The sequence below is a fragment of the Mustelus asterias genome, chromosome 13, assembly GCF_964213995.1.
Source record: "Mustelus asterias chromosome 13, sMusAst1.hap1.1, whole genome shotgun sequence".
Classification (NCBI taxonomy): domain Eukaryota; kingdom Metazoa; phylum Chordata; class Chondrichthyes; order Carcharhiniformes; family Triakidae; genus Mustelus; species Mustelus asterias.
The window spans coordinates 106,785,015-106,812,339 of record NC_135813.1 but is presented as its reverse complement, the minus strand read 5'-3'; the positions used below and the strand labels follow the sequence as shown (position 1 = coordinate 106,812,339).

The 27,325-nt window shown below is 41.6% G+C and overlaps 1 protein-coding gene across 1 annotated transcript; it reads right to left on the bottom strand.

The window, feature by feature from the left end:
* LOC144502991 (protein phosphatase PTC7 homolog) lies at positions 1 to 27,322 on the bottom strand. The gene is made up of 6 exons (XM_078227458.1): positions 26,774 to 27,322; positions 8,204 to 8,383; positions 6,250 to 6,448; positions 3,430 to 3,553; positions 2,808 to 2,937; positions 1 to 2,147 (listed from the first exon to the last, which is right to left on the bottom strand). The coding sequence occupies exons 1-6, from the start codon at positions 26,973 to 26,975 to the stop codon at positions 2,089 to 2,091; spliced, it is 894 nt and encodes a 297-aa protein (XP_078083584.1). The 5' UTR covers positions 26,976 to 27,322; the 3' UTR covers positions 1 to 2,088.
* Positions 27,323 to 27,325: the final 3 nt, after the last annotated feature.

Sequence of the window (27,325 nt, the reverse complement as noted above, 5' to 3'; positions counted from 1 at the left end):
TTCTTTGTTTTTGGGGGGGTGGGGGGGGAAGAAAGAGAGGAGGAATTGCATTCTGGTCTTTGGTGTGCACTCAGGACCAATAAAAAGGATGTGAAGGGTATTTTCTGATAGGAATAATACAATCGTGCCTTGATTTTGTTTTGCAATCCAGCATTCAAGTGTGGCAAGCAGTTTATTTGAACTTTGCACTTAAAAAGTCTTGGTACTTGGATCTATTCATACAAAAATACCCTCAAAAAATAAAACAGGAATTAAAGCTCTAAGTCGACAAAACATCTGGTGAATTCTCTACAGTCCCCCCCCTTCCCTTTGGGTTTTGTTTTAGTGAAATGTAAGGCCTCATGTTGCCAAAGCCACTTTAACTTCCTACCAAGAAAGTGGTCAATGTGCATAATCAATGAAGTATAATTAACCTAGTCACATTGACTTTAAAGCCTAAAATAAGCTACTTTCATTTTTGCGTCAGGTTGGGTTGATCTGTACAAAAATAATGTTTGGAACTTCCCTAACGGTTGAACAAGATTCAGTGCATACAGCCAACTCTTGCAACTCCACAAATTCAAATCAGAAAAAAAGTCCACCACTGAACTGTTTTGCAGCTTGTGTGAAAACTAAAAGGTATTTTGCATATCAAGTTTTTAAAAAGGAAGAAATTTTCTTTGGAAAACAATAGCGTTACATCCCACATTTCAATGCAGTGTTTATAAAACAAATTGCAAATAAAGTTAATTAATTTTCCAATCTGGGAAAATGCATTTTTATATTTCAGTATTGTTAGAATCATGGGCAAAAATTTAGCATAGAATCAACATCTTTTGAAATTCATAGCCACCCTATCCTCTGATCCTCACTTTCCTCCCATAAAATACGCCTTCAAACGTCTGACAAGTGTTTGTTTATCTGACCCAATATCTCATGTGGCTCAGTTTCATTTTGAAAGTTTTAATACTCCAGCATCTTGGTACTTTTATGCTAATTGAGTTATCAAACTTGCAAATGTTGACAAAAACAAACGTTTGCTGAATTAAACATTAATGGTATAATCAATAGGCAAAAAAAACGTGTGTATCTGTACACTGTTCATCAAAATACTGAATTTTAGAAAAAAGCAATTCTGTTCCAAAGCATTCAGACAACAAAATTGAAAACAAAACTGCAATTCTGATCCAACCTCTAAACATAAATGCAAACAATTTGTGCAAAACCAGTAATAGAGTACAAATTATTCTGGTTTGTATGTGACTAATAAAATATAAAATGAAATGCCTGTTACAAGCATGTCTATTTAAATAGTAAAATGACATGTACATGGTACATGTAAATGATTTAAATTAAGTCATACTATATACAGTACAGTTACAATGAAAAACATGACTGCACTGAAAAATATTAAAATTACATTGAACACATTTTTCTCAAAAGTTACCTGATTTATCATGTATAAAGTTAAAACATGGCTTTAATTCATGGGTTGCACATTAAAACATTTGATAGTCGTCAATTGTTCTCTATCCAAAACTATTCAGAGCAGCTAAGCTAGTCCATTCAAAATAGTTTTGTGCCCTTCGGGTGCCAGGAAAATTAATCAGTTAACTATTAGAGGCAACAAATTAAATCAAACCCAAATAGTTCCTCAAAGGACTGCACTTTATCAGCAGTGATTCACAATATTTGCACATTTCTTATCAGAAAGGAATACTGAGATTTTAAAGCAGCAGTGCTGGTGCCCATCTGTGCATGTAGCACCTAATTTCATAATGAGCAAGCAGTTATTCAACCACCACCATATATAGACATGGCACCAATATTCAGTCCGTAACGGACTAACATTCCTTCTGAATTACCAATCTGTTGAAGTTGTACTGGAAGGATTTTTGTATTTTTTCCTGTGATAAAGGATATTTAGAAAATCTTGCTGGCAGAAATAGACAGTGTTTTTTTAAAGCATTAAATAGCCATAGGAACTACAGAAGAATTGTGCCGTGGGAATGACTAGCCTTTGAGAAGTTGTAGTCGTGAAAATAAGGTCCTGCCAGCAGGAAACTGGAATAGGATATTTAGGTTGAAGTGTCTATGCCCTTAAAATAGTTAGTCTGTATATTCTGCTACTATCGACAGTAGAACAGTGATGTCATCTGGTTTACCCCCTGGAAAATAAAAAAGGTAATTTGCAACGTAATCATGTTTTCACATAAACATGCTTTTATCTACACCAGTTAAGTATATTTGTACCCTTTAAACTACAGACTACGAACTCTTCAGATTTTTACTCCTCTCCGATATACATAGTGGCCCCGACCAAAACCACAAAGGATCACAGGAAAGCCAAGGTGAAAAATTGTAACGCACCATGGGACAATACATTAAACATTTGTAAACAAGCTCTTTACATCCTTTTTTTCAGGTTCCCTATTTGCACAATAATATTCTTCCGCCAGAACCAAGTGAATACAAGGGCTGTAAACTTGGGTCATTTTAGTGTCGGATATCAAATTTCATCCACCACACCCCCCCAAAAGACAAAAAAAGTTCCTCCATTTATCAGCTGTTCAGCAAATCAGTTAAAATTAGTTAAAGATGCAGAAATGTTATATATCTAACTGAATATCCAGCTATGTTAAAATGGTGCAGAGGTCCCTGTTTTGGCCAGTAGATGCTATATCTACCAGCTAACTGCAAAGTTTTAACCAAATAGTTTATGTTTAATACTGCTATTTGATACAAGGTCCTCAGTATGAAAATTCCTTACCTTGGAGCATAAATTAAAATTTTCTACACAAGAATATGCATAGCAATAGTGATCTTACCTCGTACATTCAGTCCATTATCACAAGCAAATTGTGCAAATGGTGACATATAGTTTGGATCATATGCTAGTTCATGAGCCTGTTCTGCAATGCTCCTTGCTGTTTGTTGAATACTCTCATAATTGGTTTTCTGAAATCACAATTAGATTTAGATTCACCTCACATATCCTTTGGAGATATAAAAAAAAATAGCATCTCTAAAGTGTATTGAGGCATTTTTCTACAAAGTAAAATAAAATACATTCACATAGTGCCTTTCAGGAGGTGAAATAAATAGCAAATTGAACAGAATGATGCCCAACAAAAACAAGTAGAATTTATGTTGAGCATGAATAGTATTTACTTCCATGGAGTTTCTGAAACCCAGAAAATTAATTGCATTCTGTAGAAATCTACAGTGCCTGTGGAACAATTCTACAAATATCAGATTTCACTTGACGTCAAGTGGCTTGGTAGAAAAATTACAGTATATTACATTAGTGTCTTGCAAAATAGCCAATTCTACTATGGAATAGTGGTTTACTCGGGGCGGATTTTTTTTTAAGGGTCACAGTGAATTATGTTACTTTGCACTAATTGGGAATTGATAACTTTTACAGCAGGATAAATTTAACAAAAATACCTTTAGTTTCTTTAACTCCTGTAAGATCATGTAGTCAGGCATGTTATCAAATAAACCATCAGTTGCTGTCAAGATGATATCTCCCAGTTGGACATCAATGGAAGTACTGTCAGCAGCATCAGGGCTGTGAAGACACATTTTATTAGGCAAGAGTTTTTATGTCAGATTCTCAAGAATAAAAGTCCGTACAACTGAGCTCTATTTCAACTATTGCTGGAATCCAAACAAAACAATCAATTTTACAACTATTCAAATTTCCACTGCCAGTTATTTATAATGTATGGAAAATTTGAAATTAATGATTTACAGGAATTTTTCAAACTGAAGACAATAAAATAGTTTGCATAACTTTCCTGGGGTGGGGGGGGGGGGGGGGGGGGGACATGCGAGCGCAAGTTCCAGGAGATCATGAAGTTCCCTATGGAATCCATGGGTGTAGGTAGTCGCCATCTTTGTTGTTCGTCATGCAGGGTCTGCCAAGCATGGGCATAGATTAAACACCCTTGCATCTTTGCAACACAGCCTGCAAGCTTGTCCCCTTGCACTCAGTTACAAGGTACTTGTAAGTAAACATCCATTTGGGAAGTGGAAAATTGAGGCTGACTACTAATACAAGTATGTTATGGCTGCAGAGGGGGAGGTCGTCTTATAAGCCGAGTATAACTGTAAACATGATTTTTGGCACTGAAGAAAATGGGAGTGTTTTTTTACACTGGGTCAACGTATACACCTTGATCTATGGTAAATCAGAAACATGTTCAGAACTGAATACCAAAACTGATGGACAAATTGTGGATCAATGACTGAAATAGGTAGTGGGAATAGTTGTTGGATTAGACTGAAGATTAATTGAAGAAACAACTGGATGTTGTAATAGAAAGATTTTACAGTTTGCATTTTGGAAAGGGATAAAATACCCTAAATTTAACTTTTGTGAAAAGTTCTAACACCTCAAATCTGATCAAAGCAATCATTGCTGCTTAACCACATTGCTTACTAATGCTTAAATCCTTGGAATTTGTTTCCTCTCATGAATACTTCAGTGAAATAATACAAATATTCAAGTAATTCATGTTCAGAAAAGGCATTCAGTCAATTGGTCACAGGAACAGTGGATTTTAATACTTCAGAAAAAATACTAATTCAATTTTATCTTTCTCCACAAGTATAAAAATTTAGTTTATGGAATTAAACTGCAATCAGTAATCCACTACTATTTGGCACATTTTGCCCATTTCTGCTTTAATGGATAGTGCCATATGGAGACTCTCCGGTGTCACTCAGATTCTCCGAAGTCACATACCAGGAACAGTGCCAGATACAGTTTTACTTTCCCTGGCAGTACTGTGCATGCTGTTGGAAAATGTCAGCAGAGTGGAATGTGAACTGGGGATCACATGCTCTCATTTCTGAACAGCCATAATTTCTGACTTCTCCAGAAAATATTTAAGTAAAGAATGCTAAGCAATGCTAATCTTTTCCTTGTTCACTTGAGAATTGCACTAAGGGGTCGGAGTAACAATCCTTTATGCAGTAAGCTAACATAATTGTTTGATCTAGATCTAAGGTAATGCAAAAGTAGGCAAGAGTCCAGTCCTTCAAAAAGGAACTGTGGATTCTCTCCTACTGTTTATTCTCCTTCAATAAATATGGTAACAGTAGAGAGATTTCTCTTCAGCTCCTGAAGATAAATCTAGCATCTTCAAAATTTTCCCTCCTATACTTCATCCAGTGTAGCTTGAGTGTATTACTGTTAGACCTATAAACTACTCTCAATTTACTTATCGCTACTCAAACTGATAGTAGAGTAGATCTAAAGATCAAGATGTGGTGTCATCCTTAGTTAACAGGACAACCCCACCACCTTTTCCTAGCTTGCTGTCCTTCCAAAACATCAAAGACTGCTGTTTCTATCTCAGAGAAAGCATTACATCCTCACAGCACAAGTGAGACACAACCTTGTTCGCAAAAAAGGTGTGGTGAAAAAACCTACAACAAACCTGCAGTTGATGCATTGTTTGCATCAGCAGCAAATTTCCCTAAGCAGTTTCAATTAAGCAGCTTACATTGTTTTTGAAAGAGACTGCAAAACTAATGTAACTTTTGAAACAACTATTGCACTGCCTGTGTGGTACATGCTGGATTGTTATACCTATTATACCTTGCAGAAAGTTTGCAACAACCCCTTTCATACACATGTTGAATAAATTGTGACAAATAGCTATTTGGCCCCAAGTTAGGTCATTTTAGCAAAGTGGCATTATATGTTTATCTAATAGCATCTGGTTACCTTCTATTTCAATGTCCAATCTTGTGTATCCAAGGTTGAGGTTAGAGTTATGGATGCTAAAAGGTCAAGGGCAGGAAAAAAGACTTGAGGAAGAGGATCAGCCATGAGCTTGTTGAATGTCTGAGTCGATTCAAGGGGCCATTTGACCACATGAAATATTTTTTATGGCCAGCATACGGGATCTGTGTCCCTGGGATGGGGACTGGGTGCAAGATAATATCCAACTCTACCTGCTTGTCTGCAATTCCCCATGGCCCAGTAACCTTCCAACAGTGAGTATGTAGGTTAATACAAGAAAAAGGTCGACTCAGGTAAGGTACCACACCCAATAAAAGCTAATGTGACCATAATGCAGTATGTTTGACACCTTGAGGAATGGGACTAATTATCAGTAAGAAATTTGAAAATGTGACCTTACTTTACAAATCTCAATTTCTTGAATTAAAAGTCATTAATTATACTCTTGCACAATATAGCACTTGATAATATTCATGACTTATGTACACCTTAAATAAAGGCTGGTATTTTACCTGTCACTCAGGACAACACCTTCTGCTTCAGGTGGTGCTATTGACAGTTGGAAGGGGGTGTTAAAGTAATGCTGTTGTTCATCTGAACGGTGAACCACTTCGCCACCTCGAACCACCAGAAATCCAGAGTCTCCTAGGTTTGCTGTGTGTAATTGATGACTACTACGGTCCAGAACAACTAAACAAGCAGTACTACTCCCTGCAAAAAAATAATGAGATAATTATACAGTGTGCGCGTGCCCAGAAAAACAAACAGTCAGCAGTTCAATTCAAGAACAAAGAGTTTCAGCTCAGATAAATGTTAATGGGGCCTGCACCTTAAGCAGAGAAAATACTAACTTTATTATTTATTGCATTGAATGTAGTTCAGAGCTTGAGTTCAGTTGGGAGACAGATATTCCTGAGGGGGGCTGGAAGATTCGCCTAGCTTGAAGCTAATCTTTAAAAACTTAAATCATGCCTATAGTCCACTCGTACCATAACAAAAAGGCTCTCTTTGAAGAGTATCTTTGCACTCATTTGCAATTATTCGATCAGTAGAGAACTATGTTCGTTATTTCAATTTGAGGGTGTGGCGATTTGTGGACAGGGCCTATTTCCAGCACAACAAGGGTTCAAGATCATGGAAACCATTTAATGTAACTTGTGCTTAAAATCCCGTAATCTCTAGCATTGATTTGGCCAATTTCAGGAGAATGGTAAAACCAGCGCAAACTCTCCAACAGCTCAATCTCACTCAACATAAATGACGACGATTTGTCTTCTTTGGTTTCAGGTTTGAATGGATTTAAGGTATTTACTGAATCTGGATGACTTTTGCCTTCCTGCTATACAGGAACATTGAAGTCTTGTGTTGAGGATTTTCTATCCCTGGCCATAGGCAAGACAATATTGATAGATGGATAAATTTAAAGGACAGTTGGGAGTACTTTCTGCATATTTGAAAGCATATTGGAGTGCAGGGGGAAAAAAACAAAACACAAAATAGAGCACAATTGGACAAAAAGAATCCCTTTATGCAAAGAATTAGAAGAACATGACAACTAAATCAATAACATTCAAGAGGGAATCAAGAAAGAGTAGGGGAAGTAACTAGAAGACTACAATAGATAGCTCTGAAGAATGAAGCTTGATAGACTAAAAGTGGAGTTTATGGAAAAATCAAGAGCTGTTTCAATAAGCAACAATAAAATTGGCTATAAGGAGCTGAAAGCAAGATGCACTGCCTTCTGAACAGTGTAACAATGTGATTCTATAATTGCATGGACATAGAACAGAAGACTGAAAGCAAGCAATTTAAATTAGTTTACAAATGTAGAATATCAACTGGCTAACCAGTTGTATCTTATTCCAGAGCTTAAATTAAGTGAATAAATGGAGCAGCTGGCTTGAGTTAATACTTTCCTTCCAATAAAACAATGGAAGGTCTTACACACATGCAAAGACCATACCGTTTGGGCCAAGATGCACTTTTTGGCAATCATAAGCACATAAGGCTGTGTTAAAAGAAAGATCATGACAACAAGTTGAGCAATTTATGTAATTGGTCAGAGTAATTGGCACCCAACTCTTGCAATATAATGCAAAAGAATAAAGTTTTTATTAACCACAGTACAGTCAACTGCCACTATTGGCGGGAGTTGTCTCTATGAACTCTGGCAAAGTTTAAAATATCTAATGGCAAACTTGCGTATATGTGGAGTCAGCACATGCGTAGTGCGTGCTGTCTATGTGGGGAAAGTAGGAGTTCAACATTGTAAATCATGGATGAACAAAGTTTTTGGGCCGCAAGCTGCAATGTGTACAACTACATTTGGGTAAACAAATGTGTGATAGAGTGTCATGAACAGAGTCAACTTTACATGAAGCAAAAAAAAAGCAGTAAAATAAGCAAAAGTGAAGATAAGCATAAACCTTTAAAAAAAAACACATCTAGTCAATGTTGAGAACTTACCTAACAATGGTACTTTGTTCTGTAGTAATTCACAATAGCTTGCAGTAAGGATTCCTACAGGGTTGGTTGGTACAAAGCGGCCTTCCCGTACCAGACGCTCACATGTTCGCATCAGGGTCCCTGAGAATTGGGAAGGATCAACTCCATAATCTCTCCAACCTCCAACCCCATCTGCCACTCCTGAGAGAAAAGCAATTTATATAAAGACTTGAAATTAATTTGAGTCTACATACAAAACAAAATGCTGGAAAGCTGAAACTACTCAGCAGGTCAGATACCATCTGTGCAAAGAACAGAGAAGTTAAATAGTGTGGGGGCCCATTGCGGAAACCGGGTGTTTTCAGCATTTACTGTTGTTCGTTTCTCAAATTTATTCTCATGGGAGATGTTTTGAATTGTAACTTACAAAATATTTTATTTCTTTTTGAAAATAGAAGTAAAAGTTGCTGACTAGCCAGAGGTGTGGCTAGTTACACTTTTTTTTAAGTCACATATAGTAATTTTAGTAGATATATTTAACATGTTTTACCAAGGGGCGGCACGGTAGCACAGTGGTTAGCACTGCTGCTTCACAGCTCCAGGGACCTGGGTTCGATTCCTGGCTTGGATCACTGTCTGTGTGGAGTTTGCACATTCTCCTCGTGTCTGCGTGGGTCTCCTCCGAGTGCTCTGGTTTCCTCCCACAGTCCAAAGATGTGCGGGTTAGGTTGATTGGCCATGCTAAAATTGCCCTTAGTGTCCTGGGATGCGTAGCTTAGAGGGATTAGTGGGTAAATATGTAGGGATATGGGGGTAGGGTCTGGGTGGGATTGTGGTCGGTGCAGACTCGATGGGCCGAATGGCCTTTCTCTGTGCTGTAGGGTTTCTAAGATTCTTTCCCACATCAAATACTTTTAAGTGTCTCAAAAAATTTTGGATTTCTGGTGCAAATGTACCAAATACAACACGTCTTATTACAGCTTCAAGTGATACTTTGACTTTATCAGCAACTGAGAATGTAAACTCAAACAGCCAAGTTGAGTCTAACACGAAGCAGTTTGGTCCACAATTTTAAAAACTGGATCACCTCCAGTTAAGCATTTTACAATATTTTCAACAGTCTTGCTGTATATATTTTGCAGTGTAAACAAATCCATTTCCAGTCCACTTGTGTATTGAAACCATTTCCACTATTCAGTTTTGAGCCAAAACACAGGTGTCCTTCTGTGAACTAAAAGGCCAGACTGAAACCGTAGAAACCAGAAAATCTTAGATTTGTCCAGCGTATTTTTAAGCCAAGCAACATAATTACTTTCAAAATCATGCTCACCAGCACATGACTACAAATTTGCCCCTCATTTAGCAAACAGATCAAGTTTGGTCTAAAACTCAGTCACTGTTACTCTCAAACCATAATTTCCTTTCCTGTTACATTTTCAGATATTAATAGTTATGAAAGAGCAAATAACACTTCCTATCATTTAATTTGTGAAAGTTGTCAAGTTGACGTTTGCCAAGAAATTTTTTAATTGTTTGCAGCAGTTTGACAAACTGTTCCAGCGCGTGGTTGGATTCAGCCAGATCATATTTGTGACGTACACAATTTCTGAATAATGGACACCAGTCTTTTTCAACAAACTGGCAAAGGTTTAGTGCATAGGATCTGGTAAAAAAACGTCTGCAACAGTTTCCATATGAATCGCCAACTGCCATCAAGCATATAGTTCTTGAATTATTCAATGAAATAGTGCTGTATGCTTCCAATCTTTTTTCAGCAATATGACAAACCAGAGTTCTGGCCAATTATAGACAATCACTGTGGTGAGTGAAAGCAAACAATCCAGGATTTCCTCAAATCTTCAATGTTCTGCAGTACAAAAAGCTCTGAACCTCGTGCAATGTTTCAGTCCCATACACACCAACTTTTGGAATTCCAAGTCTTGCTTAACAAATTGCACATTGAATACTATCCAGGCAGTGTCACAAGTGTCTCATGATCCATTCAGTACAAGTGTAAATGCAAGAGACTCTTTCAGCTCAGCTTTCAGAGATTTGATGCTGCCAGACAGATCCAGTAAACAAGAAACAGATAACTCTGCTTCAATTCTCAAATTTAAGTAGTTTGATTTTTGGTTCAGTTTTCCAATAAAGTGCCAGGAGTCAATTTATTTTACTACCATCAGAAAATGGTTTATTTTTTCCATGGAATACAACTTTCAAAAACATTAGAAACTATTTCAGAACAAATGTTCTGAGATTCAGGAAATTGGGTTACCGTAAGGAGAGGAAATGGCAGTGTGAAAGGACAGACAGAGCAGGGTTCCCCTGTGGCCATACCCCTCCACAACAGGTATACTGAATTGGATACTGTTGTGGGAGATGCTTTACCTGGGACAAGCTGCGACAGCCGGAACTCTGATACGGAGTCTGGTTCTACAGCACAAAAGGGTGGGATGAAGAAGAGGAGAGCAGTAGTGATAGGGGACTCAATGGTCAGAGGTACGGACAGGAGGTTCTGTGGTCGGGACAGAGACTCCCGCATGGTTTGTTGCCTCCCAGGTGCCAAAGTCAGCGATGTCTCTGATCGCGTGCACAGCATTCTAAAGTGGGAAGGTGATCAGCCAGATGTCATGGTACACATCGGTACAAATGACGTAGGAAGGAAGAGTGAGGAGGTCCTAAAGAGAGTGAGTACAAAGAGCTTGGAAGGAAGTTAAAAAGCAGGACCCCGAGGGTAGTAATCTCAGGATTGCTACCTGAGCCACATGCCAGTGAGGGCAGGAGTAGGATGCTTGGGCGGATGAACACGTGGCTGAGGAACTGGTGCAGGGGGCAGGGTTTCCAATTCTTGGATCATTGGGACCTCTTCTGGGGCAGGTGGGACCTGGTAAGGATGTAAATGGAAAGTGGGAGGCCTTCAAAGGAGAAATTTTGAGAGTGCAGAGTTTGTATGTTCCTGTCAGGATTAAAGGCAAAGTAAATAGGAATAAGGAACCTTGGTTCTCGAGGGAGATTGTAACACTGATTAAGAGGAAGAGAGAGTTGTATGAAATGTACAGGCAGCAAGGAACACATCAGATACTCGAGGAGTATAAAAAGTGCAAGAAGCTACTTAAGAGGGAAATCAGGAGGGCTAAAAGACATGAGGTTCCTTTGGCAGACAGAGTGAAGGAAAATCCAAAGAGCTTCTATAGGTATGTTAGGAGAAAAAGGATAGTGAGGGATAAAACTGGTCCTCTTGAAGACCAGAGTGGTAGACTGTGTATGGAACCAAAAGAGATGGGGGAGATACTAAATGTTTTTTTTGCATCCGTATTTACTGAGGAAACGGGCATGGAGTCTACGGAAATAGGGCAAACAGGTAGGGAGGTCATGGAACCTTTACAGATTAAAGGGGAGGAGGTGCTCGCTTTCTTGAGGAAAATCAGAGTGGATAAATCCCCAGGACCGGACAGGGTATTCCCACGGACCTTGAGGGAAGCTAGTGTTGAACTTGCAGGGGCCCTGGCAGACATATTTAAAATGTCAGTATTCACGGGGGAGGTGCCGGATGATTGGAGGGTGGCTCATGTTGTTCCATTGTTTAAAAAAGGTTCCAAAAGAAATCCGGGAAATTATAGGCCAGTAAGTTTGACGTCGGTGGTGGGCAAGTTATTGGAAGGTGTGATAAGGGATAGGATCTACAAATATTTGGATAGACAGGGACTTATTAGGGAGAGTCAACATGGCTTTGTGCGTGGTAGGTCATGTTTGACCAATCTATTAGAGTTTTTCAAGGAGGTTACCAGGAAAGTGGATGAAGGGAAGGCGGTGGATGTTGTCTACCTGGATTTCAGCAAGGCCTTTGACAAGGTCCCTCATGGGAGGTTAGTTAGGAAGGTTCAGTCGCTAGGTATACATGGGGAGGTAGTAAATTGGATTAGACACTGGCTCAATGGAAGAAGCCAGAGAGTGGTTGTGGAGGATTGCTTCTCTGAGTGGAGGCCTGTGACTAGTGGTGTGCCACAGGGATCGGTGTTGGGTCCATTGTTGTTTGTCATCTATATCAATGATCTGGATGATAATGTGGTAAATTGGATCAGCAAGTTTGCTGATGATACAAAGATTGGAGGTGCAGTGGACAGTGAGGAAGGTTTTCAAAGCTTGCAGAGGGATTTGGACCAACTAGAAAAATGGGCTGAAAAATGGCAAATGGAATTTAACACAGACAAGTGTGAGATATTGCACTTTGGAAGGACAAACCAAAGTAGAACGTACAGGGTAAATGGTAGGACTCTGAAGAGTGCAGTTGAACAGAGGGATCTGGGAATACAGGTACAGAATTCCCTAAAAGTGACGTCACAGGTGGATAGGGTCGTAAAGAGTGCCTTTGGTACATTGGCCTTTATAAATCGGAGTATCGAGTATAAAAGTTGGAGTGTTATGGTAAGGTTATATAAGGCATTGGTGAGGCCGAATTTGGAGTATTGTGTACAGTTTTGATCACCTAGTTACAGGAAGGATGTAAATAAGGTTGAAAGAGTGCAGAGAAGGTTCACAAGGATGTTGCCGGGACTTGAGAAGCTGAGTTAGAGAGAGAGATTGAATAGGTTGGGACTTTATTCCCTGGAGCGTAGAAGATTGAGGGGAGATTTGATAGAGGTGTATAAGATTTTGATGGGTATAGATAGAGTGAATGCAAGCAGACTTTTTCCGCTGAGGCTAGGGGAGAAAAAAACCAGAGGGCATGGGTTAAGGGTGAAAGGAGAAAAGTTTAAAGGGAATATTAGGGGGGCTTCTTCACGCAGAGAGTGGTGGGAGTGTGGAATGAGCTGCCGGATAAAGTGGTAAATGCTTTTAACATTTAAGAAAAACTTGGACGGGTTCATGGATGAGAGGGGTGTGGAGGGATATGGTCCAAGTGCAGGTCAGTGGGACTAGGCAAAAAATGGTTTGGCACAGACAAGAAAGGCCAAAAGTTTCTGAGCTGTAATTTTCTATGGTTTTTCTATTTAATTTCAGTTGCAAAATTTCATGCATTCTTTGCAAGAAGGAAGTTAGGTAAAGGAGAACCAGTGGACATGATTTATTTAGATTTCCAGAAGGCCTTTGACAAGGTTAAAGTAGGAGACTGTTAAATAAGTTGAGTGCCCATGGTATTAAGGGTAAGATCCTGGCATGGATAGAAGATTGGCTGACTGGCAGAGAGTGGAGATAAAGGGGTCTTTCTCAGGATGGCAGCCGGTGACTAGTGGTGTGCCTCAGGGGTCAGTGCTGGGACCATAACTTTTCACAATATACATTAACAATTTGGAGGAAGGAACTGAAGGCGCTGTTGCTAAGTTTGCAGATGATACAAAGATATGTAGAGGGACAGGTAGTATTGAGGAAGCAGGGGGGCTGCAGAAAGACTTGAACAGGTTAGGAGAGTGAGCAAAGTGGCAGATGGAATACAATGTGGAAAAGTGTGAGGATATGCACTTTGGGAGGAAGAATGGAGGCAGAGACTATTTTCTAAATGGGAAAATGCTTAGGAAATCAGAAACACAAAGGGACTTGGGAGTCATTGTTCAAGATTCTCTTAAGGTTAACGTGCAGTCAGCATCTAGGAATGCAAATACAATGTTAGCATTCATGTTGAGAGGGCTGGAATACAAGAGCAGGGATGTACTTCTGAGGCTGTATAAGGCTCTGGTCAGACCCCATTTGGAGTATTGTGAGCAGTTTTGGGCCCCATATCTAAGGAAGGATGAGCTGGCCATGGAAAGGGTCCAGAGGAGGTTCACAAGAATGATCCCCGGAATGAAGAGCTTGTTGTGTGAGGAACGGTTGAGGACTCTGGGTCTGTACTTGTTGGAGTTTAGAAGGATGAGGGGGGGGGGGGGATCTTACTGAAACTTACAGGATACTGTGAGGCCTGGATAGAGTGGGCATGGAGAGGATGTTTCCACTAGTAGGAAAAACTAGAACCAGAGGCCTAAACCTCAGGCTAAAGGGACGATTCTTTAAAACAGAGATGAGGAGGAATTTCTTCAGCCAGAGAGTGGTGAATCTGTGGAAATCTTTGCCACAGAAGGCTATGCAGACCAGGTCATTGAGTGTCTTTAAGACAGAGATAGATAGGTTCTTGATTATTAAGGAGATCAGGGTTATGGGGAAAAAGCAAGAGAATGGGGATGAGAAAAAAAAAAGCCATGATTGAATGGTGGAGCAGACTCAGTGGGCCAAGTGGCCTAATTCTGCTGCTATGTCTTGTGGATTCTCAAACGGTTGTTTCCCCACACCTCAAAACCAGAATTGTTTAACTGCCCAATCGCAAAATCACTTCCAACAGCATGAGCTGGTTGAGTACAGGCTGTACTCTGCCTATTATGAACAACTGAAGGAACATGCTGTTTGACTTGATTAGCCAAGGACGTATGGCCTACGTACCTGGAACCACATTAGCACTGAAATTCATTCACAATGTTGCTCAATTGTGCGGTCAGCAAAATGTATTTTTGAACTCATGGCAGCATTCCTGCTATTGGGAAATTCCACTAGTGTCGCATTGTAGCAGCATGCAACAACTCCTTTACCTGTTCAATTTTGTTTTTTACGGACTTTGTCTTTCCAGAGGAATTTGAGATAGATGAGGCACTTTTTAGGTCCTAGTGTCCGTGATTGTTCAACAAGTCCTGAAATGAAATCCTAAGTGTACTAATAGGAACACTAAGAACCAATTTAAGATCAGTAGTTCAGTTCATAATGTGGTTCATTTACGCTTGTTGGAAGTTATACATTCATACGCAGGGACCAGCATTCAAGACTTGTCTGTTTTGAATCGCCTGGGAATTCTATAGTTCCATGTTGCTTTCTGCATGGCAATGCTTTAGTCAGAGTTGACTTACCAATCATTGAGCACCCTATTCTCAAAGTACAAATTGTTGTAATAGTTTGAAATTTGGTATTCCTCCACTTGCCCTCATGGGTGCAAAGCAAAAAACTTTGGCAACATGTCTCTTTTTAGCAATATTCAAACCACTGTTTTCTTGATCTATATTAACGATATTTAATGCGGAGAAGTACATTTTGGTGAGAAGGAAATGTCAAAGAATATAATTCAAAGGGGCGCAAGCGCAGAGGCACCTATATGGGCACAAATTGTTGAAAATAGTAGAGAAGGTTGAGAAGGTGGGTAATAAAGCATATGGAACCTGGGCTTTATACACAAGCATGGTGGTCATGGCTAACCTTTATAAAACACTGATTTGGCCTCAACAGGAGCACTATCCAACAATTCTGAGACCACACTTTGGGAAGGAAAGATGTGAAAGCATAACAGAGTGCAGAGAAGATTTATAAGAATGGCTCCAGCATTGGGGACTTCAGTCATGAGGATAGGTTCAAGAAGCTGGGCTGCTCTCCTCAGATGCCCCAAGGTTGAGAGATTTGATAGAGCTGTTGAAAATAGGAGGTTGGGACTGAGTAGATAAGGATTAACTGGTCCCATTGGTGAAAGGGTGGAGAACCAGGTGATTGGCAAAAGAACCAATCTGGAGAAACATGGAAGAACATTTTTATGCAACAAGAGGTTAGGACCTGGAATCCACCATCTGAGTGTGTAGCAGAGGCAGATTCAATCATGGCTTACAAACAAGCATTGGATAATTACTTGCGAGAAAAATTGCAGGACCACAAGGAAAGGTAAGTGGAGATAGCTGAGCTGCTCTGGCAAACTTAAAACTTCAGGCAATGACTAATTTGTGACTCTAGGGGGAAATCTGGAGATTGGGAAGACCAAGACCCAAGTGGAAAACATCTGGTGGGTGAGAGGCGAAAGGGAGGCTAGAGTACAGAAGTAATGGGAGTAAGTTTCATGGCGGGCATGCTTCACTGTAGGAGCAATGAATTGTAGTGTAGTAAGAACAGATGGATATTATAAGCAGCAAGACCACTGCTGAAGCAATAAGAATGTAGAACTGGAAGCAACCCAGGACTTTGACTTAAACAGAGCATAGCTGCAGCAAAATGTTGAGTGGCCAAGTAATAAAGTTTGGCCAGTAGGCAATAGATGCCAGAGGAACACAACCATAATGTTCTTTAACCTTGTGTCACGCTGAATAGTTTCCTTTTGTTTAACACAAATTTGTTTCATCTTAAAGCCAGCTCTTTATCCATTCTGTCATCTGACTTTGCAGCCACCCACCTTATTCATCAATGTGGCACCTTAACTGTGTTTTGGAAATCTAGAGATATTACATCCATTATATTACCCTCACCTACTATCCATGCTCAAAGAATTCAGAGATATTTTTCCAGCAAGACTTTTGAAATCCATTTTGACTAATTATATTTTTTGTTTTTAAGAGGTTTTTCTATTTTTCCCTTTAGTAGGGACGTCATTATTTTTCCATTGACCAATGTTAAGTTGACTGACTGAAAGTTCCCTGGACCAGCAATACCTACCCACTGGTGCTGACATAACACCTGTTCTAATGGATTACTAAATGTGTGCCATAGGTCCGATGCACTCTTTTCCATGATTCTTCTAAAATGTTTGATAGCTTTCCATCCAGACTAGGGATTTCTCAGAGGTCAATCAGTTTACTATTTTTGTGGTTAAGGCATGACCTCCACCATCAAAGGTGGGGCATTTTTGCCCATTAGTCTGATTGTAAACATTTCAAAAACTAATGGATGGAACATTGATAGTGCATGACAGCCCAAGGAACAATAAATTAGTTCTTGGCAAAGATGTAGATCCTGATCCTAGAATTATTTAAAGGACCCATTAATATTGGGAGATGGGAGAAGTTATTGTGGGTTGTTTTATTTAGATGTTGTGGATTGTCTCAGATGCTATGGTGCAATTTGTCACAGCAGTCAAAATGTGAGCAGAAGTTTCAGAGCAGGTTGTTGGATGTGGATTTGCCTGAAGCCTCCTCAGGGAGATGCAAGCTCTTAATAAATATTTCTTTTTTTTCAGCTTTGTAGTTATAGAGCATTGGCCAGGCATGGAAAAGCCTCAAGAGCTGAAAAACTGTAACAATGTTGAGTTAACACAGCATATGGAGGTATACTCTTAGTGCCTTCATTTGTTTTTAACAGCATCTTCTGATGTTATGCCCCCCTGATGTCTGGTTAAAATATTTTGCTTCAATATTTACCATTTCTGCCATTTTGTTGTTGCTACGTGAAATTTCACCCTGCCCAAATTCTCCATCCAACTCTTTTTTAAGTGCCGGCAATGGTTATTTTGTTCCTTGATGATTTAACTGAAGTTCCTCTTCGCTTTCCTACTTTAAAAAAACTTCTCTCCTAATCTCCTTTTACACACATCATGCTCTCCTCTGCTGTCCACAAACTTAGTGCCTCTTTCCGTACCCTCAAATTTTCTCCCAAGCTGTTTATCTATGGTGTCTCATTAGTGTTCATTTTGTTCCTGCCCTTACCAGAATCTATTTGTCCTGAACTGTTGAAGATCATTTGATATGTTTCCCCATGGCACTGTTCTTCTACATCATTAGCAGCCAATATCGCTTTCTATTTCATTCTCTTAAGAACCTAATGATATTTCATAGCAGTCTGCAAAAGCCAAGCAACCTGTGACAGTATTCATTAATCTACCCAAGGAAGTATCAGTAAAACAAAACACTGTAAATACACAAGATCTAAAAAGAATTTCATACTGCACTTAAAACAAGAACAGACAAAAGCCAAGAGCTATTTGATAGGAGTGTATAAATTGCCTGTGAAAACTATAAAGTTGAAAGATATTAAGTAATACTTTTAGGCCAAAGATCACCTCAGTTAATGGAAAGGCAGTACAAGAACAAAAAAGGAGCCAGAAAAATAAAAAGTTCAAGATGAATGCAACAAACAACAAGTGTGTGTCAGGATAACATGGTTTGACATATTCATTTTACAGAACCAAGCCAGTGAAGGAATTGGCAAAAGTTGGATCAAAAATGGGTTTAAAGGCAGATTTTTGAAGAGTAGAGGCGGCGACAGATGAATTTATGGAGGGGGTTTCAGGGAACATAGCCACAGCAATTGAAGGTTCTCCCACCAAAAGTGGGGAGGGGGTGAAAGGAGAGATAACAGTCAGAGAACAATAGGTTGAAGCAAAGGATGATTTTCAGCACCTAGCTGGTTCATTTATTTAGAACATAGAACATAGAACATTACAGCGCAGAACAGGCCCTTCGGCCCACGATGTTGCACCGACCAGTTAAAAAAAAAAACTGTGACCCTCCAACCTAAACCAATTTCTTTTCGTCCATGAACCTATCTACGGATCTCTTAAACGCCCCCAAACTAGGCGCATTTACTACTGATGCTGGCAGGGCATTCCAATCCCTCACCACCCTCTGGGTAAAGAACCTACCCCTGACATCGGTTCTATAACTACCCCCCCTCAATTTAAAGCCATGCCCCCTCGTGCTGGATTTCTCCATCAGAGGAAAAAGGCTATCACTATCCACCCTATCTAAACCTCTAATCATCTTATATGTTTCAATAAGATCCCCTCTTAGCCGCCGCCTTTCCAGCGAAAACAATCCCAAATCCCTCAGCCTCTCCTCATAGGATCTCCCCTCCATACCAGGCAACATCCTGGTAAACCTCCTCTGCACCCTCTCCAAAGCCTCCACATCCTTCCTGTAATGTGGGGACCAGAACTGCACACAGTACTCCAAGTGCGGCCGCACCAGAGTTGTGTACAGTTGCAACATAACGCTACGACTCCTAAATTCAATCCCCCTACCAATAAACGCCAAGACACCATATGCCTTCTTAACAACCTTATCTACTTGATTCCCAACTTTCAGGGATCTATGCACACACACACCTAGATCCCTCTGCTCCTCCACACTATTCAAAGTCCTCCCGTTAGCCCTATACTCAACACATCTGTTATTCCTACCAAAGTGAATTACCTCACACTTCTCCGCATTAAACTCCATCCGCCACCTCTCGGCCCAACTTTGCAACCTGTCTAAGTCTTCCTGCAAACTACGACACCCTTCCTCACTGTCTACCACACCACCGACTTTGGTGTCATCAGCAAATTTGCTAATCCACCCAACTATACCCTCATCCAGATCATTAATAAATATTACAAACAGCAGTGGCCCCAAAACAGATCCCTGAGGTACACCACTTGTAACCGCACTCCATGATGAATATTTACTATCAACCACCACCCTCTGTTTCCTATCCGCTAGCCAATTCCTGATCCAATTTCCTAGATCACCCCCAATCCCATACATCTGCATTTTCTGCAGAAGCCTACCATGGTGAACCTTATCAAACGCCTTACTAAAATCCATATATACCACGTCCACTGCCTTGCCCCCATCCACCTCCTTGGTCACTTTCTCAAAAAACTCAATAAGGTTAGTAAGGCACGACCTACCTGCCACAAAACCATGCTGACTATCACCTATCAATTCATTACTCTCCAAATAACTATAAATCCTATCCCTTATAATTTTTTCCAACATCTTGCCGACAACAGAAGTGAGACTCACCGGTCTATAATTCCCGGGGAAGTCTCTGTTCCCCTTCTTAAACAATGGGACAACATTCGCTAACCTCCAATCTTCTGGTACTATACCAGAGGCCAACGACGACCTGAAGATCAGAGCCAGAGGCTCTGCAATCACTTCTCTTGCCTCCCAGAGAATCCTTGGATAAATCCCATCCGGACCAGGGGATTTATCTATTTTCAGACCCTCCAGAATATCCTGCACATCCTCCTTATCAACTGTAATACTGTCTATTCTACTCCCTTGCAACCCAGTGTCCTCCTCAGCTATATTCATGTCCCCTTGCGTGAACACCGAAGAGAAATATTGGTTCAATGCTTCACCAATCTCCTCCGGTTCCACACATAACTTCCCTCTGCCATCTATAACTGGCCCTAAACTTGCCCTAACCAACCTTCTGTTCTTGACATACCTATAGAACGCCTTAGGATTCTCTTTAACCCTATCCGCCAAAGTCTTCTCATGTCCCCTTTTAGCCCTTCTAAGCTCGCTCTTCAACTCCCTCTTAGCCAATCTAAAGCTTTCTAGTGCACTACCCGAGTGCTCACGTCTCATCCGAACATAAGCCTCCTTTTTCTTTTTAACCAACAAAGAAACTTTTTTGGTGCACCACGGTTCCCTAGCCCTACCAATTCCTCCTTGCCTGACAGGGACATACCTATCACAGACTCGCAGTAGCTGCTCCTTGAAAAAACTCCACATGTCGGACGTTCCCAGTCCCTGTAATCTCCTAGTCCAACCTATGTTTCCTAATTCTCTCCTAATAGCCTCATAATTACCCTTCCCCCAGCTAAAACCACTGGCCCGAGGTTCATGCCTATCCCTTTCCATCACTAAGGTGAACGTAACCGAATTGTGGTCACTATCACCAAAATGCACACCAACTTCCAAGTCTAGCACCTGGTCTGGCTCATTTCCCAGCACCAGATCCAATATAGCCTCACCTCTAGTTGGCCTGTCTACATACTGAGTCAAAAAACCTTCCTGCACGCTTTGAACAAAAACTGACCCCTCTAACGAGCTAGAGCTATAACAATTCCAGTCAATATTAGTCAAGTTAAAATCCCCCATAACAATTGCCCTATTACTTTCACTCCTAAGCAGGATTGACTCCGCAATCCTTTCCTCAACCTCTCTAGAACTTTTAGGAGGTCTATAAAAGACTCCCAACAGGGTGACCTCTCCTCTCCTATTTCTAATCTCCGCCCATACTACCTCAACAGATAAGTCCTCATCAAACCTCCTCTCTGACACTGTGATACAATCTCTGACCAATAATGCTACCCCTCCCCCTCTTCTACCTCCTTCCCTACTTCGACTAAAACATTTGAACCCCGGGACCTGCAGCATCCATTCCTGCCCCTGCTCTATCCATGTCTCTGAAATAGCCACAACATCGAAGTCCCAGGTACTGATCCACGCTGCAAGTTCACCCACTTTGGACTATTTTCAACTATATTCTCCTTGCTTGAAATTATTTAAAATACTTGTGGTATTAAAACAATGCAACATTTTGAAACCAGCACAGCAGTTGCTAATATCACAGCATCACAGACGACCAGTCATGTATAACTACTGACGCACGCCATTGAAATGAAATGAAAACAAAATGACAGGAGGAAAGTTCTGGGAACAGAGTAATTATGATGTGGAGATGACAGCGTTGGACTGGGGTAAACACAGTAAGAGTTTTAACAACACCAGGTTAAAGTCCAACAGGTTTATTTGGTAGCAAATACCATTAGCTTTCGGAGCGCTGCTCCTTCGTCTGCTCTCAAACAGGGCACAGAGACACAAAATCAAGTTACAGAATACTGATTAGAATGCGAGTCTCTACAGCCAACCAGGTCTTAAAAGTACACACAATGCAAGTGGAGGGAGCATTAAGCACAGGTTAAAGAGATGTGTATTGTCTCCAGACAGGACAGCCAGTGAGATTCTGCAAGTCCAGAAGGCAAGCTGTGGGGGTTACTGATAGTGTGACATAAACCCAACATCCCGGTTTAGGCCGTCCTCATGTGTGCAGAACTTGGCTATCAGTTTCTGCTCAGCGACTCTGCGCCGTCGTGTGTCGTGAATCCCGTCTTGGAGAACACTTACCCGAAGATCATAGGCTGAATGCCCGTGACCGCTGAAGTGCTCCCCCACAGGAAGAGAACAGTCTTGCCTGGTGATTGTCGAGCAGTGTTCATTCATCCGTTGTCGTAGCGTCTGCATGGTTTCCCCCATGTACCATGCCTCGGGACATCCTTTCTTGCAGCGTATCAGGTAGACAACGTTGGCCAAGTTGCAAGAGTATGTACCGTGTACCTGGTGGATGGTGTTCTCACGTGAGATGAAGGCACCCATGTCGATGATCCGGCACGTCTTGCAGAGGTTGCTGTGGCAGGGTTGTGTGGTGTCGTGGTCACTGTTCTCCTGAAGGCTGGGTAGTTTGCTGCGGACAATGGTCTGTTTGAGGTTGTGCGGTTGTTTGAAGGCAAGAAGTGGGGGTGTGGGGATGGCCTTGGCGAGATGTTCATCTTCATCAATGACATGTTGAAGGCTCCGGAGGAGATGCCGTAGCTTCTCCGCTCCGGGGAAGTACTGGACGACGAAGGGTACTCTGTCCACCATGTCCCGTGTTTGTCTTCTGAGGAGGTTGGTGCGGTTTTTCGCTGTGGCGCATTGGAACTGTTGATCGATGAGTCGAGCGCCATATCCTGTTCTTATGAGGGCATCTTTCAGCATCTGGAGGTGTCTGTTGCGATGTTGTCAGACTACACACTTCAACCAGAACAAGTTCCGCACACGAGGACGGCCTAAACCGGGATGTTGGGTTTATGTCACACTATCATTAACCCCCACAGCTTGCCTCCTGGACTTGCAGAATCTCATTGGCTGTCCTGTCTGGAGACAATACACATCTCTTTAACCTGTGCTTAATGCTCCCTCCACTCACATTGTCTGTATCTTTAAGACCTGGTTGGCTGTAGAGACTCGCATTCTAATCAGTATTCCGTAACTTGATTTTGTGTCTCTGTGCCCTGTTTGAGAGCAGATTTCCACTCCATCTGACGAAGGAGCAGCGCTCCGAAAGCTAATGGTATTTGCTACCAAATAAACCTGTTGGACTTTAACCTGGTGTTGTTAAAACTCATACTGTGTTTACACCAGTCCAACGCCGGCATCTCCACATCTTGATGACAGAAGCCAGAGGGTGGTTGTGGAGGGTTGTTTTTCAAACTGGAGACCTGTGACCTGCGGTGTGCCTCAGGGATCGGTGCTAAGTCCATTGTTATTTGTCATTTATATTAATGATTTGGAAGAGAATATAGGAGGCATGATTCGTAAGTTTGCAGATGACACCACGATTGGTGGCATAATGGACAGTGAAGAATGTTATCTCCGATTGCAACGGGATCTTGATCAATTGGGCCAGTGGGCTGACGAATGGCAGATGGAGTTTAATTTAGATAAATGCGAGGTGATGCATTTTGGTAGATTGAACCACGGCAGGACTTACTCAGTTAATGGTGGGGTGTTGGGGAGAGTTACAGAACAAAGAGATCTAGGGGTACAGGTTCCTTAAAAGTGGAGTCACAGGTGGACAGAGAGGTGAAGAAGGCATTCAGCATGCTTGGTTTCATTGGTCAGAACATTGAATACAGGAGTTGGGACATCTTGAAGTTGTACAAGATATTGGTAAGGCCACACTTGGAATACTGTGTACAGTTCTGACCTATTATAGAACAGATATTATTAAACTAGAAATAGTGCAGAAAAGATTTACTAGGATGTTACCGGAACTTGATGGTTTGAGTTATAAGGAGAGGCTTGATAGACTGGGACTTTTTTCTCTGGAGCATAGAAGGCTGAGGGGTAATCTTATAGAGGTCTATAAAATAATGAGGGGCATAGATCAGCTAGAAAGTCAATATCTTTTCCCAAAGGGAGGGGAGTCTAAAACTAGACAGCATAGGTTTAAGGTGAGAGGGGAGAGATACATGTTTCCATGCTGTAAACCTCTATGACTATGACAACAGCCTAGGAAAATACAGATTTGAGATGAGGGGCAAAGATGTCGTCTTTGGTCTTTCCATTATTTAAATGGAAGAAATTTCAGTTCGTGCAAGACTGAATGCCAGCTAAGCAGTTTGACAGAAAGATTGGAGGGGTAAAGCTGAGCATCAGTGTTCAAGTTGACTGTTTTTAGATGATGTAATTACACCCTCCTAAGCAATGGCACTGCAGCATTATCACTGGGAGAAGAACAGGAATGGTAATTACAGTGTGACAAATCTACATAGGTATTTTTCATCAGAAACCATGAAAAAAACTGTATACAGTGAAGATTGTTAAATTGTAGGCAAACTATTTCTCTCCCCTCTTTAGTCAAGATACTCTCTCACTGAACAGAATCCGTGTCTCTGATGTGGATCATTTCTGAAATGGAGTAGCACTACAAATCACTGACCACTAGACAGTTGGCTACAAATAAAGTTAACCAAGGTCCGACATAAGGAAGACGGCCATTGGTGCAACCCACACACAATTTGTCACGTTATCTGGTGCATTTCCCTAACTTGCCAGAGGCTCGCTAGGGTGGCACAGTGGTTAGCACTGCTGCCTCACAGCACCAGGGACCCAGGTTCAATTCCGGCCTCGGGTCACCGTCTGTGTGGAGCTTGCACTTTCTCCATGTGTCTGTGTGGGTTTCCTCCAGGTGCTCCAGTTTCCTCCCACAGTTCAAAGATGTGCGGGTTAGATTGATTGGCCATGCCAAATTGACCCTAGTGTCAGGGGGATTAGCAGGGTATATGTGCGGGTTTACAGGAATAGGGCCTGGGTGGGATTGTGGTTGGTGCAGACTTGATGGGCCGAATGGCCTCCTTTTGTACTGTAGGGATTCTATGATTCTTCAAATATCAGTGCAGTTATGAAAACAATTCCAAATTAAACTAGTTGGTTCTCTACTTTTTAAAGAATTGATTCATTTCCTCTTTAGAACAATCTTTAACTCAGACTATAATGATTTTAACATTTTTTTAAACGTACAAATTAAAGTGCAAATCCATGATGGGTTTAAGGCTGGATTTATACAGTTGCTTCAATTCTCAGACTGGTGGCTGTAAAATCAATTCCAAAGCCCTGTTTATGCTGCCCACTTTTCCGGGCTAAGGAGGGAGTTCTAATCAATAGAATCACAGAATTACTACAGTACAGAAGGCGGCCATTTGGCTCATTGAGTCAGTGCCAACTCTCCGACAGAGCATCTCACCCAAACTCACCCTCCACACTATCCCCGCAACCCCATTAATCCCCCATACCTACATATCTTGTGTGGCTAATCCACCTAACCGGCATATCTTTGGATGTTGGGAGGAAATCAGAGCACCCAGATGAAACCCACACAGACATGAGGAGAATATCTCTGTGGAGTTTGCAGTCAAGACTAGAATCAAATCCAAGTCTCTGAAGTAGCAGTGCTAACCACTGTGCCACCTTGCCATCCCACACTTACTCATAAGCAGAGTTCTGCAGATGGTCTCAAATTGTAAAATGCTTTGTGCATCAAAACAAGTGCCCATTTTCAAAACACATTAAAGCAGGTTTGATACTGTACTAACACGAACAGGAAATGTTCTATTCTCTCTCACAGATGCTATCAGACCTGAGATTTTCAGCATTTTGTTTGATTCCAGCATCTGCAGTATTTTGCTTTTATCTTGATACTGTAGTTGTCGTACCCCCTGCAGTATTAATCTAAAGTAAGCAAATTTATTTCCCATTTGCTCTCACTGCTTCACTCTTGTAATTAAAATCTAAACAGCCATGATCTTATTGAATGGCGGGGCAGGCTCGAGGGGCTAGATGGCCTACTCCTGCTCCTATTTCTTATGTTCTTAAACAATCAAATTTTAAATCTGGATATTCGTTTAAGCCCATCTTGGAACTGTCCCAGTAAAATAGATGTGACAGCATAGCTACAACCAAAGGCAAAGAAATCCTTGCAACTTGTGCGTTCTATTTGTGTAGAACAACGCACATGCACAAATACTGAGTTTCATCATTCTGATTTTACTAAACCAGAACGGATCAAGTCAATTAAATTAATCACACTTCTGAATGATGCTTCAGGGTATGCAATCTTAATGAAGTTGCAAGAGCAGCACAGTGGCAAGCACTGCTGCCTCTGCCAGGGACCCGGGTTCAATTCTCAGCTTGGGTCACTGTCTGTGCAAAGTCTGCAGGTTCTCCCTGTGTATACGTGGGTTGCCCCTGGATGCTCCGGTTTCTTTCCACAGTCTGAAAGACGTGCATTGGCTATGCTAAATTCTCCCTCAGTGTACCCAAACAGGCGCCAGAGCGTGACGACTAGGGGATTTTCACAGTAACTTCATTGCAATGTTAATGCAAGCCTACTTGTGACACTAATAAACAAACTTACCAGTAATTGCAACAAACGGTCGATTTCAGATGGTTCAGTAATGTGGAAGTCAGCCTTGTTACATCAGTCCAAATACAGAAGTGATCATCTTTTGCTCAAAGACACGTTTGAAACTGCAGTACGTTAATAGTCCCGAAGCAACAATCTGTGCGCGTTGTTTTTCTATTCAATCGTGGGAACTTACCAAATTTTGCAATGAACAGGAACAGCAATCCCCGACACAATTTCATAGCTAGTCAGTAAAGGTCCCATGCACAGACACGTAACATGAAAAATATACTATTTATTCCCAATTAGAAGCTAACTTGGTCAATAAATTTGCTTTTTAATGATCAGGAAGACTGGAAAAGTTTGAGAATTTCATACATTACGTAAAAACATGGGAAGTGCGACTAAAAATTGAGGCCCACGATTTATCCAATCGGCAGAGTGCGGGCTAACATGTGGCTGACAGCATCAAGGGTAAAAACCAGGTTTTAACACAATATTAAACAACAAAATGGTATGAGCGGTACTTTAACTCGGTGAATGCTGAGCCGGGCCTTTGGTACAAAGCTGGGCTCGCTCCGAGCCACTTGTTCCGTTGTGCGCCGTTTCATAAGTTGCCGTTTTCTGACTGGAAACGAACAATAAAACGATCCACTCACTTACCCAAGACATCGGCGCTCCTGTGCCGGGCGATGAAACACGCGTCGTCTCCGTAACACATTCCCTTCTTCAAGATCCCCTTCCTGAAGTCCTTCCCGAAGCCGCAGCTGGCTGTAACTAGGCTGTAATCCCGGGAGTCCGTCTGAGACAGTCCCCCCAACACTGCTCTGGCCACCAGTCTTCCATAGGACAGAACCGAGAACATCACTGCACCCCCCCGGGGGAAGCTGAGCAGCACCTTACAGCCCACAGGGAGGGAGGGAGGGGGGGGGGGTGCGGACAGAACTCCCCCCCCCTTCAACCCTCACAACAGCGGCACGCACCAACACACAACAGCCCCACTTGCTCTTCCCTCTCGTACTTCAGCCCCTCTCCCAATCAAAAACAATTCTCGTCACTCAAAGTCCCTGTTGCAGGTGGACCCGGCCGGCTCCGTCGAACTGCAGCCCGACGATCGCCATCTTTCCTTACGTAAGACGCATCGGCACCGAGCAAAGGGCAACTTCTCCTGACCGGCTCTCCCGCGCACACCCACCCAGCGCTCTCGTGACTAGC

Coding starts and splice junctions, on each gene's coding strand:
- LOC144502991 (XM_078227458.1), bottom strand. CDS start 26,975: ATGTTCTCGGTTCTGTCCTATGGAAGACTGGTGGCCAGAGCAGTGTTG. Junction 3,554..6,249: donor GGTGTTGTCCTGAGTGACAG/GTAAAATACCAG, acceptor GTGTCTTCACAG/CCCTGATGCTGCTGACAGTA. Junction 2,938..3,429: donor AGGAGTTAAAGAAACTAAAG/GTATTTTTGTTA, acceptor TTGTGATTTCAG/AAAACCAATTATGAGAGTAT.